General features: G+C 39.4%; 2 protein-coding genes across 2 annotated transcripts; one reads left to right on the top strand and one right to left on the bottom strand.

Annotated features, from left to right (window-relative positions):
* Positions 1 to 274: 274 nt before the first annotated feature.
* LOC117299864 (general transcription factor 3C polypeptide 4-like) lies at positions 275 to 15,670 on the top strand. Its single transcript, XM_033783439.1, has 18 exons — positions 275 to 382; positions 2,098 to 2,236; positions 2,811 to 2,949; positions 3,665 to 3,743; positions 3,905 to 4,058; positions 5,158 to 5,323; positions 5,952 to 6,058; positions 6,520 to 6,686; positions 8,866 to 8,995; positions 9,480 to 9,563; positions 9,757 to 9,859; positions 10,065 to 10,162; positions 10,710 to 10,969; positions 12,092 to 12,197; positions 13,023 to 13,178; positions 13,682 to 13,735; positions 14,270 to 14,368; positions 14,826 to 15,670. Exons 1-18 carry the CDS (start codon positions 275 to 277, stop codon positions 14,894 to 14,896), a joined length of 2,220 nt encoding a protein of 739 aa, XP_033639330.1. The 3' UTR covers positions 14,897 to 15,670.
* Positions 15,671 to 16,722: 1,052 nt separating this feature from the next.
* On the bottom strand, positions 16,723 to 19,802 carry LOC117300152 (DNA repair protein XRCC2-like). The gene is made up of 3 exons (XM_033783873.1): positions 19,681 to 19,802; positions 18,411 to 18,750; positions 16,723 to 18,174 (listed from the first exon to the last, which is right to left on the bottom strand). Exons 1-3 carry the CDS (start codon positions 19,711 to 19,713, stop codon positions 17,282 to 17,284), a joined length of 1,266 nt encoding a protein of 421 aa, XP_033639764.1. The 5' UTR covers positions 19,714 to 19,802; the 3' UTR covers positions 16,723 to 17,281.
* Between the last annotated feature and the right edge of the window lie 193 nt (positions 19,803 to 19,995).

Genomic DNA, 19,995 nt, shown 5'->3' with positions numbered 1-19,995 from the left:
CCCTGCATTCGATATCAAACTTCCCTCCTCTGGATGACACCAATATAAAAATAGGGGTGCACGTAATTATTGAACCAATTCAAATTGAACATAAAACTGTTGAGACAAGTTTTAACTTCAAATAGTTAGCAAAGTATCCATTAAATACAGTTTATTGAACGTTTTAATAAATGTAGTGAAATACTTAATAGGATTTTTTATATAAATATATTGTTTTTCACTATCAGGGTAGTAGTGCACCCCTACACTAATTATGGTATATTCTTAAAGAAAGATGGCGGCGCCCATGAAGTTGGCACATGAACCAGCGGGTAATGACGCTTTAGACTGGTCTGATGACAATCAAATCGCTGTTGTTTCTGAGAAATGCGTCAATATATTCGTAAGTTGGGTTAATATGATGTATTCTGACCATTTATATTTAGCTTATCTTGTGTACTTTAAGTAAGAAAGGCAACTGTTTCAATCCAGTCTTGACAGTCCAGTCTGCGGGTACAGTCTGTGGTGGTGGGCGCAAACTTCAATCCTCGCGCAATCTTCAGCCTCCCCTGAGCGCGCAAACCCGATGGCCCGTCCGATTTAAATTTGAGCACGCAGGTTTAAGCCTGCGCACCAGATATTACACGCAAATTTAAAGCCTTGCGCAAGTTCGGTGCTGTCAAAAACATTTGTTTGGACCGCCTATTGCTGCAGTGCTGAGTGCACGCCCATCATTAAGTGTCGGTTGCAGTGCTGAGTGCACGCCCATCATTAAGTGTCGAACCACGAATCAAAAGCCATTCCTGCAACTTTATATTCCACATCATACTTTTTCAAAAAGAATCCTTGAGAATTAAAAAAAATCTTTATTAATCAAGACTTAATCCAAATGGCGATGTCCACAAGAACTGGGCAAGCAAGCGTACATCGCGGCGGCACCCTAGACCCAGTATACTGTGACGTTGTAATCATTTTACCTGTTTACAGTGCCCCAATTACTGGGACTATCGGCACCCTCTGTTTATTTATGCTGTGCAGATGATGTCGAGCTTAGCGAAATGTATCGCGCAAACCTCACTTGCACGCACAAAACTGACACACTCAAATTTCACTTCCAAAAGCTGAAAGTTTGAACGGCCCATCTTGAAGATTGGGCACGCTTGCTTCAAGCTTGTGCGGGCGGCCATTTTGCACTCAACACCCCCACTCACTGTCCCCATAAAGTTACTCTATATGATGGTGTGGCCAACTCTCTGAATCCTTGAGTTGGTCACACACAAGTGGGGCTATCACTGTACCTGCCTGTCACTCTGCTCTGTGGACCACAGTTAGTTTCCCCATGGAGGTTCTACCTCCATGGTTTCCCGGACTGGAAACCTTAAATGTTTTCAGTACCTACCTGACTGCATGGTTTTTTTCTACCACGTCTAAGCTGAAATTTCTTCATTGTCTTCTTATAAAAAGTTGGTTGCTTTGCCAACTATAATTCAGATTATAATGATCAATGTTCAATGGCAATGCATTGAGGACAATCCTTAATGCATTGCCATTGAAAAGAGTCAAGTGAAGTTTATTCAATGTAAAAATGTTGTCACGTTTGATTAATTATTAAACAAAATAGTGTCCTATTTACTCAAATAAGTTATTGGTTTTCCCCATTTGCTTTAGTATAGTCCCCTTGGAATACGTGCAGCGTACTCGCATGTGCCTATCCTGGGTGTCATCCTGGGTGTCATTTTGGGTGTCAAAATCGTTTACAAACATGTACAAAAGAGAGTTGACACCCAAAATTACAGGCATTGTCCGGAAGCGCGTTCTGTATTGTGTAAGAAATCAACAGTTCCCCCTTGCATAACGCGAAATGCTACAGGTACACTGAGGTCACGCGCAAATATTTACGCACAGAGAGCAGCTATTGTCCAATGATCTGCCTCCTCTTGAGAGAGTGACGTCAATGCAATGGGTCTATACAATCAGTGGAAAAGGGGAAGCTGTACTATTTAGATAATTAGTTGCCATTATCGTAACCCTCCATCACAATTTCTGTATTACACTGATATATTTCTCTTGATGATGTCCGGTCTAACTCATCAATGATTTTCTTTGTTCTTTAATCAGTCACTGCAGTGCGATCCATCAGACCCAGATAGCACTTTTGTGTTTGAGAAACTGTTGGTTAAACCCTGTCCCGACATCTTAGAGTTCGACGTTGGCGTTAGCTTGAAAAGTCTTCTTAAGAATGATGGAAAATACAATCGTAAGTATAGTTTCCGTAAGTATAGTTTTCCTGGGCCCAATTTCATTGAGCTGCTGAGCAAAAAAAATTGCTAAGCATGAAATTTCTTTCTTGATTACAACAGGATTACCAACAGAATTTCCATTTGTTGCATTTTCCTTGTCATCGGTATTCAGCTGTTGTTTGCTTATCCTGAATATCACGTGGAAATTTGGTTGTTAATCCTGTTTTTATTAAGGCAAAAATTTCATGCTAAGCAAATTGTTGTGCTTAGAGGCTCTATGATATTTGGGCATAGGTGATAGACGCTTTGTTTCATATATACCAAAGCTATGGAATGATCTCCCCTATCTACTCTGCTCACTTGACTCAGTCCTTTCAGATCTTCAAGAACCAGCTTCAGACTCATCTCTTTGAACCTGCTTACATTTTAGTACATTGCACTTGTCATTTCCACATGAAATTCTTTAAACTCTTTTGTCAAATATTTCCTTCACTTTGCTAGGGGCCTTGAAGCAGGCAACTAGAATGCCTGGTGATTGACTGATTGGCTGATTGATTGATTGATTGATTGATTGATTTTCTTTGTTTACAGATTACTTGCAGTCTACCATGACCGACCGAACTCTTTTCCCACAACATCTGAAAAGGACTTTTTGTGGGGAGTGCCAGACGGACAGGAATGGTTTCATAAAGGCCAAGTGGTCACCAACAGTCACCAGTAAACTGGACAGGTACAGTTTGCAACCTCGTTTACCTTCCAATTCTGCTGAGTCAATAAAAAAGACTTAACACCCGTGGAGTGTACAAATACTTGTCTTACGTGTCTGAGTGCTTGGCAAATAACAGCTAAATGCAAGTTGAACTGTCTCTGGAAGTTTTTCTCTCACTTTCTTCTGGTCTTGTAAAACAAATTGTGGTCCAGTTTACATTTCCACAAGCTCTACGGCATTAATAATAATAATAATAATAACAATGACCAGTTTTTATATACAGTTTTTACACCCGCAGGACTTCTCAAAGCGCTTCCAACATTATTACCCCTGGTCACTGGGCCTTAAATCATTCCTTAACCATCTCAGCTCCCTGGGGAGTATACAGCCTGTGCAACATTAATTATGCGCCAGTCGCCTAAACCAATCACAAGAACCATCTCTGCCCTCACAGGTACCAATTTAACCCTGGGTGGAGAGAAGTAATTAGTGTTAAGTGTCTTGCTCAGGGACACAAGTGTCACGACAGCGATTCGAACCCACACTCTACTGAACAGAAGCACCAGAGCTTGAGTTCGGTGCTCTTTTCCGCTCGGCCATGACACCCTACGCCTTGTGGTTTCCCCTTCGCTCCCAAGATTCAAACCCTGTTACCCCACCAATTGAAGTTGTTTTCTTTACTATTGTGTTATATCCAACTGTTTCTTCAGTAACAATTTTTGTTTTTATTTCTCAGGTCATTACTGGCGTGTCTTACATTGGACCACAGACTCACTATCCATAAGAGGAAATTAAGAAAAGGCAATTTTACCAAGGTAATCTTCCTGCAAAATGCTAATTCTCATGTTTTTTGTGCTAGAGTGTTGGTCTTAGAGCAAACTTTTGAATTTTGTTTGTTTCAAATGTCGAGTCTACGATTTGATAAACTGAAGAAAAATAAACCACTTATGACAGAGGTTTTGTTTTCTTTTTTCAGATTGCAGACCTCTCAATCCTTCTTAACGAACTCCTTGGCCAGCAAGAATTTGCCCATTCTAATGAGGAGCCACACCCGAAGTTACGGAACAGTACAGACATTGAGACAAAATGTAAGGAGCTAACGCGACGTGTCTACATGCTAGCAGCTGTCAGTAAGTACTGGTAGAAAATCTTGGGTATATGGGCATGCTTGAGATACGTGTCCCATCTAGTGGGCCCAATGTGCATATTGTGGGCTCAAAGTAGGTGTCTTGTTGGTAAACCAAATGGCTTTATGTGTGTTGTGTGGGCTCAGTATGGGTACCTTATGGGCTCGAAGTAGGTGTCTTGTTGGTAAACCAAATGGCTTTATGTGTGTTGTGAGGGCTCAGTATGGGTACCTTGTGGGCTCAAAGTAGGTGTCTTGTTGGTAAACCAAATGGCTTTATGTGTGTTGTGAGGGCTCAGTATGGGTACCTTGTGGGCTCAAAGTAGGTGTCTTGTTGGTAAACCAAATGGCTTTATGTGTGTTGTGTGGGCTCAGTATGGGTACCTTATGGGCTCAAAGTAGCTGTCTTGTTGGTAAACCAAATGGCTTTAAGTGTGTTGTGAGGGCTCAGTATGGGTACCTTATGGGCTCAAAGTAGCTGTCTTGTTGGTAAACCAAATGGCTTTATGTGTGTTGTGTGTGGGCTCAGTATGGGTACCTTATGGGCTCGAAGTAGGTGTCTTGTTGGTAAACCAAATGGCTTTATGTGTGTTGTGTGGGCTCAGTATGGGTACCTTATGGGCTCGAAGTAGGTGTCTTGTTGGTAAACCAAATGGCTTTATGTGTGTTGTGTGGGCTCAGTATGGGTACCTTATGGGCTCAAAGTAGGTGTCTTGTTGGTAAACCAAATGGCTTTATGTGTGTTGTGTGGGCTCAGTATGGGTACCTTATGGGCTCAAAGTAGGTGTCTTATTTGTAAACTAAATGGCTTCATTGGTGCTGTGTGAGTTAGGTATGGGTACTTTATGGGCTCAAAGTGTGTGTCTTGTTGGTAACCCAAATGGCTTAATATGGGTTTGTGTGGGCTCAATATGGGCTACCTTATGGACTCAACCTACATTGAACTTTGGCTAGATAATTATTCTTTTGGAGTTTTCACTTGGCACAAGTTTGTATTAGGCCTATAGGCACGTTTGGTTGGTGACATTTTCCAAAAAAGACTAAATTTGTTTGTGAGAACTCCCTTTATTTTTTCATTCTCTTTTTGTTTCCCCATTTTTAAGACATGGAATGGTCAGTAGTTCTCTACAACGATTCTGATTCCAGTATGGATTGGGAAACACAGAAAGAAAATGTGTCATCTGACAGTGATGCATTCATCTTATTGGCCGTTTCAATGAAGAGCGGACACGTTGGGATATGGAAGTTCAGACTCCCATTGGACAATGAGTAAGTTAAAAAAAAAATATGAATAAAATATAATGCTTATGTGATTTGTAGGTTATTCACCATTACTTTTGCGAAGAGCACATTCATTTGTGTTGTGGCCAAGGGGCAGCCAATGTGACTTCCACTTCCCAGTTCATAAAGCATCTAAAAACTCACTTGTTTGTTTAATATGTTTCCTTCATTGGTGAATTAAAAGATTCTTTTTTGTACAAATCCAAAAACAATGTAAATTTACTTACATATAATTTTTGTTAGTTCTGTTTCACTCCTAAGCTAGGAGCTTCTTCAGACTGGTGACAAAGTCCAATGCTGAACTGCCTTTATACCCATTCTTGGTGGACATAGAGGATGTTGTAGGCGTGGTTTGGACTAGTTGGTCATAAATATTCGTTTCCTTTGTTGTTTCCATTTGTTTTGTTGTAGTGCTTTGTAACCACTGGAAAAGGCACTTTACTAAATGCTGTTAATGGTTATCCTTAAAAAAAAAGTTCAAAGGTGATTTGTCTTAATACATAGAAAATACTTAAGAGTCTCATGAGTTTTGAGTCTCTTCTTAAAAGTGTTCGCATTTGATTACTCATTGGTGTTACCAAAGTAACATTCTTTTTCCCTGATGCCTTTGTCACAGATCTGACATCAGCTTCTACAGTGTGTTTCTCAGTGGGTACCAGTGGGCAAAATCCTTAGCATGGTGCAGAACTTCACCACAGCAGGCTACCAGCCATGCTGTAAAAGGTAAATATCGAGATTATGTAATTACTCAAAAAATTTGTTCGGATAAAAACTGACTTGGTAATGAGCAAGGGAGTGCTGTTGATAGAATAAAACATTGTGAGAAACAAATTCCTCTGAAGTAACATAGTTTTGAGAAAGAGGTAATTTCTCTGAAAGCACACAAATTTATGCAACAAGGGTGTTTTTTTCTTTCATGCAACTTCGAAGACCATTTGAGTCTAAATTTTCACAGTTTTGTTATTTTATGCATATGTTTGGATACACCAAGTGAGAATACTGGTCTTTGACAATTACTAAAAGTGTCCAGTGCCTTTAAACTGGTTTATGGCTAAACTGGTTTTATAGTTAAACCGGTTTAATGCACATTCTCTCCTCTCAACCAAGGTTTCCAGTGCCTTTAAAGAATATGAATGGCCAATACAATAAACTTGTTATAATGTTGTCACTTTTGATCTTAATAGCAGGGACCTGTTTAGCCGTAGGTGATCATGAGGGCCGGATTTCTTTATGGAATCAAGACGCACGAAATGAAGCAACTCCAACTTTCCACAAATGTCTGGATGTTTGGACGGAAAAGGACTTAATTGCTGTTTCAAACATGGCATGGGTCTGCACTTCAACCACAGAGGTAAGCTTTAAAAAAAATCCTAAATAAGATTAATAATAAAGATGTCTTCTATAGTGCCAGTATCCACTAACAGTGCTCATGGCGCTTGCTTCATTGAAAAAGTTCCCACTAACAGTGCTCATGGCGCTTGCTTCATTGAAAAAGTTCCCACTAACAGTGCTCATGGCGCTTGCTTCATTGAAAAAGTTCCCACTAACAGTGCTCATGGCGCTTGCTTCATTGAAAAAGTTCCCACTAACAGTGCACATGGCACTTGCTTCATTGAAAAAGTTCCCACTAACAGTGCTCATGGCGCTTGCTTCATTGAAAAAGTTCCCACTAACAGTGCTCATGGCGCTTGCTTCATTGAAAAAGTTCCCACTAACAGTGCTCATGGCGCTTGCTTCATTGAAAAAGTTCCCACTAACAGTGCTCATGGCGCTTGCTTCATTGAAAAAGTTCCCACTAACAGTGCTCATGGCGCTTGCTTCATTGAAAAAGTTCCCACTAACAGTGCTCATGGCGCTTGCTTCATTGAAAAAGTTCCCACTAACAGTGCACATGGCGCTTGCTTCATTGAAAAAGTTCCCACTAACAGTGCTCATGGCGCTTGCTTCATTGAAAAAGTTCCCACTAACAGTGCTCGTGGCGCTTGCTTCATTGAAAAAGTTCCCACTAACAGTGCTCATTGCGCTTGCTTCATTGAAAAAGTTCCCACTAACAGTGCTCATGGCGCTTGCTTCATTGAAAAAGTTCCCACTAACAGTGCACATGGCGCTTGCTTCATTGAAAAAGTTCCCACTAACAGTGCTCATGGCGCTTGCTTCATTGAAAAAGTTCCCACTAACAGTGCTCATGGCGCTTGCTTCATTGAAAAAGTTCCCACTAACAGTGCACATGGCGCTTGCTTCATTGAAAAAGTTCCCACTAACAGTGCTCATGGCGCTTGCTTCATTGAAAAAGTTCCCACTAACAGTGCACATGGCGCTTGCTTCATTGAAAAAGTTCCCACTAACAGTGCTCATGGCGCTTGCTTCATTGAAAAAGTTCCCACTAACAGTGCTCATGGCGCTTGCTTCATTGAAAAGTTCCCCACTAACAGTGCTCATGTCGCTTGCTTCATTGAAAAAGTTCCCACTAACAGTGCTCATGGCGCTTGCTTCATTGAAAAAGTTCCCACTAACAGTGCTCATGGCGCTTGCTTCATTGAAAAGTTCCCTCATGGTTGTCCTCCAGCAGTGCAAAGATCAAGAAAAATAAAAAAATCCAATGTCAATGGAATGTTACTGAAATGTTTATGAAAAAGATGAGTCTTTAGGGTTGTTTTGAAAGTGGTTATTGTCTGTATGGCTCTGATGGAATGAGGTAGACCGTTCCACACCTTCCCTGCAGCTACCTGGCAAGAACGGGATCCCGTGAATTATTTCCGGCATGTTCCACAAGACGGAACTTGTCAGCAGCTAAGGAATCCTACTCGATCGTAACGGTCCAAAAACGTAGAAAATCCTACTCAGATAGTTGTCCAATCTATGACGTGGTAGTCAAGGTCCAACATTGATTTTTATTTTCCATTTAATCCCTGTATGAAACCATATATAGAAACATAATAATAATAATAATAATAATAATAATAATGAAAACTTATAAAGCGCACAAATCCACAGAAGTGCTCATGGCGCTAAAATACAAACAATAGCATTAATTAATATACAATAACAACAACACAAATTAAAATGTAAACCTAAGTTGAGAGAAATCTAGAACATGTGGTATAGAATACAATAATACAAATGCAATATTTAAGAAAAAACATCCTAAAAGGTAACAAAAATAACAATAATTAAACCATTGAATCAAATGCCTGTTTGAAGAGAAACGGATGATTTTACTAGTGCAGGCAGTTTGTTCCATAGACGAGGGGTAGCATGTGAAAAAGAAACATGCTTACACCATAGTACCTTTTATAACAGGGTGTAATATTTGTGTTTTTTCGGGTACCTCCTAACAAAATAGGGAGAATGCAAATGGCTTGATAGTCCAGCTGGTAGAGCGGCTGCACGATTGAGTATTAGGTGAGGTCACGAAATTTGTAAAAGGAACCGCAAGAGAACGATTCTGTTGAGTTCAAATGGGAAACAATATCGCAAAATATGTATTTTGTGTGGTTACTAAGTCAGGTTTTGTTTGCTTTATTTTGAAGGACTCTACTTGTACAGCAACGCTTGTCGCTACCAAGGGAGTGTACATCTTAGCATTTTTGTTGGATCTGAGTAAGATGGCTGTAATCCGCCAGACGCAAGCACTGAGCCAACATGTCATACCACCTACAAGTAAGAATGTAATTTAATTTCAAAATTCCAAACTTGGGCTAACAAGCCGTGGAAGGCAGGCCATCTAGGAAGAAGGAAAACTCTGATTTTGAATATTTCGCTTGCTATCGTTGAACACAACCCCTAGCGCTGGGCATAAGAGTACAGGTTTTTATTAACCAGTTGGCTTTGGGATTTAAATTTTTTTTCCTGTTACCCATGCAAACACATTAATTTCAATCAAAAACCAACTTTGTTTTGCCATTTGTAATTGGATTCACCCCTCTCGGTTTGGGCACCATTACAAAAAATGTGTTTTCTCATTTACAGTTTGTAATGGCGCGTTTTTTACTGTCATGTTTCTGGATTACAATCAGACCCCATATAATCTTATAGCTAAAGCAAATGAGATCTTTCTTTTAAAGTAGAAGACTTTCTACTTTTTTGAACACTTAATGGTTTTTCTTTAGATATTTTTAAAGACAGTAAATGTTTATTTGTTCAGGTTTGTGTGTATCGGGCGACACAGTATTGACTGGAAGCACGTGTGGCTCTCTTCACCAAGTTAGCATTGATTGGACCACCTCAGGTACGAACATCAGTCCACTTCAGTATCCATACATTTATTGCTCTGTATCACCTTGTAAACCCATGGGTTCGACAATTCAAACATAACTTTTCATACCTTTCATAAAAACAATAAACGCTTTGAGATGCCTGTCGGCCTATATGAAAAGAACTTTGTTTTATATTGCAATTACATTTTTTTATCTTATCCTCAGATAAGGTATTGACAATAGATATTTTGGAACCAGATATTCCTAATATAAAAGCTTTTGGCAGCGCAGTGTCACCTAATGGGATCTTTGCAGCGTTTCCATTCACGTAAGTTAATATTTTAATTTTTCTTTTTTAAACCCACTTCATTAAGACAGAAGTTGACAGTTTTGTCATTATTTTGTTGTTGCAATAATCGACTTTAAGAATTTTGTGTGTTTTGGTAAGAAACCATTTTTTTTTCTGAAGTGTTTTTAGTGTGTGTGTGCGATGATTTGTAATGTAAATTTTGTAAAATTTTATTTATTTTCAGCTACCATTGGAGGCAAAACAGGTTCAACTTGAGAAAACTCAATTTCCACACTGTGAGAAACTCTGCCTACATTGTTGCAGGATTACTGAATCCCAAAAGTAAGTTACACTCAATGTGTAACTCTTTTTTCAAAGCATGTGTACAAACTAAAAAGAATCTAACTGTTAAAGACAGTGGACACTATTGGTAATTATCAAAGACCAGTCTTCTCACTTGGTGTATCTCAACATATGCATAAAATAACAAACCTGTAAAAGTTTGAGCTCAATTGGTCGTCAAAGTTGCGAGATAACTATGAAAGAAAAAAACATCATTGTCACACGAAGTTGTGTGCTTTCAGATGCTTGATTTTGAGACCTTAAATTCTAAATCTGGGGTCTCGAAATCAAATTCAGAGGGAGCCGTTTCTCACAAAGTTTTATACTATCAACCTCTCCCCATTACTCGTTACCAATTAAGGTTTTATGCTTTTAACTATTGTGAGTATTTACCAAATGTCCACTGACGTTTTTGCTGTTTTTATGTGTGACTTTTTGTGTCTGCTGTTGTCTGTACCTCGTTTTCTGATGTTATGAAATGGACTACTTGTATATTTTAAAAGTTTAACCAAATTACTTTAACCATACTTCGTTGAACAATTTTCAGGATATTTGAGTGAAAAAGTAGATATGCTCGAGTACGTCCGCCAGACAGCAGTTAATTCCAGCAACGAGCTTCCTCAAGAATTACAGTCGATTGCCGACGGGGAAGTGACCCAGATCAAGTCTGAGGTCGGTCAGGACAGAGGTCATTGCTACTTGCTGAGACTGAGACGGTTCTTGTTGCGTCTGCGTTTGTGTCATATCAAGGGGCTGAAGAAAGAGCTTGATGCAGAAAATGAGAAGGAGAAGATGGTGGAGGAGACTGTGAGTTGAATTTTTTTTGTTTTTTTTCATTTTTAAAAGTTTGGTAAAACTGGTTTTATGGTTAAATGATACGAGGGATGAAGAAAGAGCTGGATGCAGAAAATGAGAAGGAAAAGATGGTGGAGGAGATGTTTTATTGTCTTGGTAATCATTTGGAAAATGTACTTATGGTTAAAGACACTGGACTCTATTGGTACTTACTCAAAATAATTGTTAGCATAAAAACTTACTTGGTAACGAGCAATGCAGAGCTGGTGATAGAATAAACATTGTGAGAAATGGCTCCCTTTGAAATTATGTATTTTTTGAGAAAAAGGTAATTTCTCAGTCAAATATTAAATAACTTCAGGCCTGAAGCCTTTTTATTGTGCATCTAAAAGTACACAAATTTGTGCAACAAGGGTGTTTTCTCTTGCAACTTTGATGACCTATTGCACAGATTTGTTATTTTATGCATATGTTGGGAAACACCAAGTGAAAATACTGGTCTTTGACAATAACTAAAGGTGTCCAGTGCCTTTAAACTGGTTGTATGGTTAAACTGGTTTAATGCACATTCTCTCCTCTCAACCAATCAGAATGGCTAAACTGTATTTATGATTGAAGGATTAACTATGCCAGCCTGCAAGATGTAATCATATAGGGAGTGTATCTGCACATTACACAGATATTTCTGTGCACAGCCACCATACAAAACATCTGCGAGCAAGTTTGAGTGTGCACTTAACTAAAGGTTGACCATTTGCACTTGAACCCAGGCTGGTCAACCATTAGTTTACTACTGTGGTCGACCATTAGGAACCAGCCTCGGGCCCATGGTCTCTTCACTGGTCCCAATAGCATGTTCCATTCTAACACGTGTAAAGCGCAGAGGGGGAACCAGTGACACTATGGTGAAAATGCGGCAGGTTGAGTCGTTCGAGTGAGTGCATCACTGCGATGTACGTTGCTGGTCAGTAGTCAACCATGGGTCAACTAAATGTGCTCTGCACTGCAGTTGACTGGTTTTGATCAGTTAGTCAATTGGTTGAAAAATGACACCAAGATTGAAAAGGTTAATGAATAGTGCTCAGTTTCTTTTTCCTTTTTTCTTCGTAATCATTTTCCTGGTTTTTTTTGCAGGAATCTGACATACAAAAAATTGAAGCAGAACTAGTGAAACTGCACATTATTTCAGCACTGCAGTCATGGCAATACATCCCCGTGCCAATTAAACATAGTGACACTGGTACGTCTTAAAAATCTATTACTGTTCGACTATTCAATATCATTCACTGTGGTTTTCAGTCATGGATAAACCATGCCAGCCTGTGGTGACCGTGGTCCAGTGGTTTAATTAGTAAAATCCTATCAAGCTGATTTCACAATTTTTTTTTTTAGTTGAAGCCATTGGACACTTTCGGTACAGAACAAAAATTAAAAGTTCACAGATTTACAAATAACTTACAGGGTTTACAGAAGGTAATGGTGAAAGACTTCTCTTGAAATATTATTTCATGAAATGCTTTACTTTTTGAGAAAACATTAAAACAATATCAATTCTCGATATCGGGAATTACGGATTTATTTTAAACACATGTCATGACACGGCAAAACGTGCGGAAACTAGGGTGGGTTTTCCCGTTATCTTCTCCCGACTCCGATGACCGATTGAGCCTAAATTTTCACAGGTTTGTTATTTATATAGAAGTTGTGAAACATGAAGTGTGGGCCTTGGACAATACTGTTTACCGAAAGTGTCCAATGGCTTTAATGAATCATAGTTTCTTGAATTGTGCAATTCATAATCAAAGATGTTGAACCAATGTTTGTATGAGAGAGATTGGCTTTTGCCAGCTGGGTGGTTAACTTTATATCCTTTTGTATTGTCAACTTTTCCAATCCTGTATTTTTAACCAGTTATTGATAATGTGGATTTTGGGTGTTAACAATTGATGAAATGTGACCTTAAATATAATTTTAGTAGCAGCAGTGTTTTTATTTTGTTGTTTGAACTCGCTGAAAACTTCCAAGTTTAATTCATGTACACTAATCTTTGCTTTTTACCTTATAGCTTCAGCCACTGCATTGTTATTAATGGCTGATTGGCTGTCGGACCACAGTGAAACAACTGACGAGCCAATCAGAGGCCTTGTTACTGAAGTACACAACGTCTTTCCTCATTCGTCAGAAGTTGGGAGGAGAGAGTCATGTGACCTTTGCGAAGAAAATATCCTTTAAATTAAAATATTTTCATTAAATAGTAGATAATATTTTAAAGATTTTTGATGTAACAGCAGTTTTAATTTCATTGTTTATGAATAATGACATGGTTTATAAATGGAACAATGACAAGTTAATCTCTTTTTTTTAACTCAACACTGATGTCTGAGGGTAACACAAAATAATATTCTTTATCCCCAATGCAAAACTTAAAATCTCTTAAAACAATTTAATAGATGTATTACTTTGCATCTGGGAATAATAATTTGTTTTAAAGATGACCAGTGCTAGATGTTTTAGTGGTAAGATATATGCTCTAGATTGGCAGGGGTTGTGGGTTTTTAATACTACCTGAGTTAGAATGCCTGTGGATTTTGTTTTCACAGGAATCAGATAAGCACTGATTGTATGTGCTTTACACATACCGGTAACGTAAACAATCTATGTAATATTGATAAAAATAATTGATAAAGCATACAGTGAAGTCCTTAACTGACTGATTTTTCATACATATAGAACTAACAAGTACATCATCGGACGCTTGTAAGAATGGACACAGATGGAGTAAGGATTGTTTATTTTCACTATTTGTTCCTAATTTACTATCATCTTCAATCTTTTATTGCCCTAGGATTTCTTTTTACTTTCCATTTTTTAAGTGCCAATGGACGCAGACATGTTTAGTGCTTCTGCGTCCCATATGAATAAGGGAAGCATACATGCTATATTAAATACGGGAAAGCACCATTAAAGAAAGAGGCTAAAATAAAACATCCTTTTTGTCTGGCAACTCACACCTATTATCTCCATGTAAATCCTTTTCCAAACAGTGAACTTAATTGGATCATGCGCAAACCAGTAGGGATGTAAAAACGCCCTGACATTGAACAGGATGTTTTTTCCAAAAAAATGTGTGGCCAAATTCTTTAATAGAGCTTTCCCATAATGTTTGTTCATATTCCAAGACCCCGTGTTTGATAACAGACTTATCTCCAAGCAAACTTGAGATAACGCCTTACATAGCAAAACAAAAACTATCAATTGTTTGAAATATTTTGTTCTTTAACTAAACCTGAATTGTTTTATTTGACTGTTCAGAGAGATGTTCACTGAGTCTCCGGCTGTGCCAAACAACCTCCATCCCAATAATGTGCAGTCATTGTGATGCAATGGCCTTGCCTGTACCAGAAAACACAGGTATTTAGAGTTATTTTACACCACTCGTTTTAGACAGGCACACCAGTGTCGCGCTGTACCAAATAGAAGCGACTCTAGGTGGACCCAAATTTTTGTTTCAGACGGACGAACTTATGACAAGATCGACGTCTGAAACCAAGGCGCTCCAGAGTCGTTCCGAACGACTGCAACAGTCGATCATTCAACTTTTAGCACATCCAGTCGCTCCGAAGTGTTTTAGAGTCAAACTTTTTCAGTACTTAACTAAGAATTTGGTTTGGCGCATCCCTTGTGTGCCTAGCGAAACGGGCGTTAGTTTCATAAGAGACGCCAAACACCCATTAGCTGTTCCCTGATGGTGCCATCTTGAATCTCTCATTGTCCATGTTGTAAAGTGAACATGTCACCTTGGGCTAACAAGCTATCATCAGTATTTGTTTTATAAAGATTAAAATAATGTACCTTCTCTCATTCTCAGATTCTATGTGGCTCAGAGAAACATTGCGAGAAAGATGCATCTTCTGTGAGGCAGTGTTTGTACCAACATAACAAAGAACACACTGGCAGGACTCGATGTGTATAAAGAACACACAGGCAGGACTTGATAAAGGAACACACAACGGCAGGACTCCATGTACATATGAAGGCATCTCTTGTATTTTTCTACAATGGACCAGGGCTTAATTTCACAACGCACTGAAGGTGTTTTTAAAACCTCACCTTTGGCTTCGGGTGCAGCTTGGGATCGGACTTAGATTTGGGCTCCCATTCCAGCTTGGACTCCCATTATGACTTGGGCACCCATTCTGGCTTGGACTCACATTATGACTTGGGCACCCATTCTGGCTTGGACTCACATTATGACTTGGGCACCCATTCTGGCTTGGACTCACATTATGACTTGGGCACCCATTCTGGCTTGGACTCACATTATGACTTGGGCACCCATTCTGGCTTGGACTCACATTATGACTTGGGCACCCGTTCCGGCTTGGACTCACATTATGACTTGGGCACCCGTTCCAGCTTGGACTCACATTATGACTTGGGCACCCATTCTGGCTTGGACTCACATTATGACTTGGGCACCCATTCTGGCTTGGACTCCCATTATGACTTGGGCTCCCACCCTGGATTGGGCTCCCTTTCCGGCTAATGTTGGCAGTCTCCCTATTTTGTAAATTTTTGAGCGCGGGTTGTCAGTCAGAAGCCACGCAACCTGTAACTGCCGGGAGAGGCTGGAGAGGGATCTCCTTAAAGGCACTGGACACTACGTTACTTGGTAACGTGCAATGGAGAGCTGTTGATACTATAAAACGTTGTGAGAAACTGCTCCCTCTGAAGTAGCTAAAAGACTTTAGGCCTGAAGCCTTTCTTAGGCATTTAAAATGACACAGTTATGTTCAACAAGGGTGTTTTTTCTTTCTTAAAATGTCGCTGTCTGATTTGTTATTTTATGCATATGTTGGGATACACCAAGTGAGAATACTCGGTGCTGGTTTTTGACAGTAACCAAATGTGTCCAGTGCTTTAAGCATGAAAACCCATAATTTAAAATAGACCATTAGCTTTGTGCACACATAATACATGAAATGTACAAGTTCACAACTTCATTGAAACATAAAACTTCATGAAAAAAATACCCTTTAAACATGTTTATGCTTTATTGTTATCCATGTGAAAAGTGAAGATGAATGTTTTAACTTTCCAAGTCAAGGAGTTTTGAAATTTGTACTGACTCTACTTTGAAAAGCAGCAGTTTATTAAATTGTTTACTTTGAGTCATGAGTAAACTGGCTTATAAAAATGAGCTATATCAAGACATAAATGCTGTAATAAAGAACTGCATTATAGGAACAATAGCTAAAGTGCATTTTGTTGTATATCAAAATAGATATTGTGTGTGTGATGTCATAACCTCATACAGCGCCCTCTCTGAGGTCATTGATAGACAGTCATGTAAGGCATGCATAAACCTTTTCGCAAATACCCAGTGTGCAAGCGCTAACTGTTGAATGAGGTACATGCTAGTTGATCGCTAGCTAGACCAGCATGCACCCCATTCCAAGCTTAAAGGAACACCTTGCCTTAATTCGGTTGAGTTGGTCTTTGAAAAGCGTTTGTAACCATTTGTTAGTAAAATGCGTATGATTAGAAAGATATTTTAAGATTAGAAAGATATTTTAAAAGTAGAGTATAATGATCCACACAAGTATGACTCGAAATTGCGGGGTTTTCCTTTTACCTCGTCGACTAACACGGTCGGCCATTTATGGGAGTCAAATTTTTGACTCTCATAAATGGCCGACCGTGTTAGGTCGCAAAGTTAAAGGCACGCAATTTCAAGGAAAATTTGTGTGGATCATTATATTCTACTTTTAAAATATCTTTCTAATCAGATGCATTTTACAGCAAACGGTTACTAACGCTTTTCAAAGACCAACTCGGCTGACCCAAGGCAATGTGTTTCTTTAACGCGTGCGTACCGAGTATTTGCGATAAGGTCCATGTCCATTCTCTCACTATAGCTATTTAGACATGTACATGCTCTTGTTAGTCTCATTGTCAATGTTTACCACAGAGCCAGGACTTCTGAATGCACACATTTTACAAAGTTCAATGGGAGAAAAATACACTTGTAGATTTTTTGGATTGTAGTGTACGCAATCTGTGATATAGATGAAGAAAAGCACATCTCAAAACTTGTGCAGCTGGGTTTTTGTTCCCCTTTGATTTCAGGTCTGGAATTTCATCTTTGAGAGGCACATGTACACAGACCTAATCGCAAATACTAAGCACAAGTGCATTACATGTAGGTCTAGACCAGCATGCACCTCATTAAATGGCTATTTGCAAAAAAGTTTATGTAACCAACTCTTAAAATTAATGGCAATAGAAACTTTGGGTTAGAAGCTCTTGACCTCTGTAATTTATTCAGTGGTGCGTTAAACCTCTTTCTGTAATGCTAAATCTACATGGTTGATCTGAAGATGGCAAAGTCCTAAATGCTGAATAATTCCCTGGCAAAGACACTGCCCGGTTCTGGTTTACTGGATCCATCCGCCTCATAACATATCTATGAGTGATTAGTTTATTCCAAGCATTGCACATGAATTCATGATGGCTGTACTTATTGCTGTCCGAATGCGAGAGATTTGTATGTGAAGGTGTGGCAGGTAATGAATCATCAAACCCCTTAGTGCGATGACCGCGTTGGATGAGGGCAGGTTTCGTGGCCATAAACACTAGCCGGTACTCTTCAATCAGACGCTTGATGATATCGACAGCTCTGCGCTGATTGGCCTCTGCGGCTGAGGCCACGCCTCCTGAGTTACCCTTATCCGTCCAATAGAAAGCGGCGATGTTCTCGAGCATGAGGATGCTCACGTCTGGTCTGTTGGCAACAAGGGACTCCAGTGAGTGGAGATCCATGATGAGTTGGTCACTGCTCCCACCGGAGCGAACCAGATAGAACCGGTTCAGACAGGATTTGATGAATGCTTCTACATCATCTGCTGATGGCATTTCAAATGTTTGGTTACTCTGTGTTGTGTCTTTACAACCTGGTAGTTTTTTTGTTGCACTGTAGGGAGCCCCATCATCATGTTTGACATTACCTGTTCTTGTGCGTTTCTTTCCTAGGCTGGCTGTTATTTCATTTGCATTCCCCTGACTACAAAGGCAAGCATTAACACTTTGCTGATCGAAATCAGGAGTTTTGTCTTTAATAGTGTCATTATTATTGCACATTCTACAAATCTTTGGTTTCTCTTGTGCGCCACACTTGACCTTCTTATCCATACCTGTTGAACTTTGAAGTGAGCCTTCTGTGAAAGAAAAAAAAGTAAGCAACAACAAATTTATCTGATGTTTTATTAAAAAAGGATTATTTTATAAATGAGGCTTGTTTCCTCAACAAAAAGTAAACCTTCTAGAGTTTGTGTTACATTTGTTTGAAAACATTGGGTGGTAGTTTAAAGATATAATTATTTCAAAAAAATGCCTGATGATGAAAATATTGAATGAACAAATATTTCTTCCTCCTGAAACGCAGTAAACGTACTTTCACTTTTGGTTGCTGCTTTAGAGTTCTGATCCTCATTCTTCATCCTCTCCATCACATCTGCTACCCTCCTCTCAAGAATCTGAAACAGCCTCAACATCGAGAATTGAAAATCAGCATCCACAAGAACCACACCCACCCCCATACCCCCAAGGACCGCACCCCTCCAACAACCCGGTAGGATACACCTGCTGATGATGTGAAGAAGCATCTCTGTCTTTCCGCATCCTATTGGTCCGTAGAATTCAACTGCGTGGGATGGGCGGAGACAGTCTGGAGGCGGGAACAGACGAGGATCAAGTGTTTCCAGCGAAGGTTTTGAGCCAAGACGAGCAAACAGCTGTAATAATGGGGAGAAAACAGTTTTGTATTTTAATCAAGTGAGGCTGTCTTACAGCCGGACACAAGTTCGAAGACAGGGATCAAATTCACACTCTCCTGATCACAAATACCAGAGCTTGAGTCTGGTTACCAAGTTTCAATAATCGTAACCATGGTAATCCTCCATTCTCGTGACCCTCAACTCAACCACTCCAGCCTCCCAACCCGTCGAGAGGGTTAATCGCAACTGGAGTCCGGTGCGATTATCCCCTTGGCTACATGATCATGATACTATTCTTCTGTCAGGGCAGTGTCAACATTCACTAATTGGATAACTTTTCGTATGGCGCCACCACTTTTTCACTCATTCTTACAAAAAGGGATATCTCATGGAGGTAAATTAGATACTATATTATTTCATATCGAATGAAAAAGTGGTGGCGCCATACGGAAACTTTTCCCACTAATTCTGTATAGTATTAATATTACTAGAACTTAGAAGCAATAAGGTTTATCGCGAATAGCAAAATATCAAGAGAGGGCGCTGTTGAACCCACACAAAGGTAAAGGTGTGCGTGCCCGAGTCTAGTTGCGATAACGTAACCCTCCTGCCGACAGCGTAGCCGTCGGCAGCAGGAGGGTTACGTTATCGCAACTAGCCCGAGTCGTGCATGACAACATACACCGCATAGCAAACTGCCCCATCTGCCTTCCCATAACGCAGTGCGGTTCTGAACCGCGATAAACCTTAATGTGTGGTCTTTTGTTGTGGAGTGCAAACTGTAATTGATTGCCTAACTAAAATTTAAAAAGTTATTCTACAATTTCTAGTGATCAGCAATATTTATCGACAACAAAGCTATATTTGTTCACCCCCAAACACTCAATACAATAACTGTCACCAAAACCATGTTATTATATCAAGAAAACCATTCAATTTACAATTTACCTGAGCACCAGTTTCTGAAAGTCCCGCTGCCATTATCAACACTGAACTGTACCCTGACGCTTTCTTCAAAGTTAGCCCCAATTACAGAGAGAACCAGTCTGTTCACCAGCCTGACTAAAATTTGACATATTCACCAATTGTAATAATATTTTAATTTAAAATAAAAGATAATGTTATGAAACTTAAACCATAAAAAATAAAATAATATTTTATGCTGTATAGTACTTATTTATGAAATATAAAATTGAATAAATTGCCATATTAAATACCGAAAACAAAGGTGCATTTAATCATTCTGTAAATCAATATGGCGGC

The sequence above is a fragment of the Asterias rubens genome, chromosome 15 (assembly GCF_902459465.1).
Source record: "Asterias rubens chromosome 15, eAstRub1.3, whole genome shotgun sequence".
Taxonomy (NCBI): Eukaryota; Metazoa; Echinodermata; class Asteroidea; order Forcipulatida; family Asteriidae; genus Asterias; species Asterias rubens.
This window is presented reverse-complemented; position numbering and strand designations above follow the sequence as displayed.

Bases quoted from the DNA above. Each gene is read 5' to 3' on its own strand.
- LOC117299864 (XM_033783439.1), top strand. From the start codon at position 275: ATGGCGGCGCCCATGAAGTTGGCACATGAACCAGCGGGTAATGACGCT. The intron at 4,059-5,157 runs GTAAGTACTGGT...CCCATTTTTAAG, and splicing joins CTACATGCTAGCAGCTGTCA to ACATGGAATGGTCAGTAGTT. The intron at 8,996-9,479 runs GTAAGAATGTAA...TTATTTGTTCAG, and splicing joins ACATGTCATACCACCTACAA to GTTTGTGTGTATCGGGCGAC.
- LOC117300152 (XM_033783873.1), bottom strand. From the start codon at position 19,713: ATGGCAGCGGGACTTTCAGAAACTGGTGCTCAG. The intron at 18,751-19,680 runs GTAAATTGTAAA...CCATTATTACAG, and splicing joins TTTCAGAAACTGGTGCTCAG to CTGTTTGCTCGTCTTGGCTC. The intron at 18,175-18,410 runs GTACGTTTACTG...TTTCTTTCACAG, and splicing joins AGCAGCAACCAAAAGTGAAA to AAGGCTCACTTCAAAGTTCA.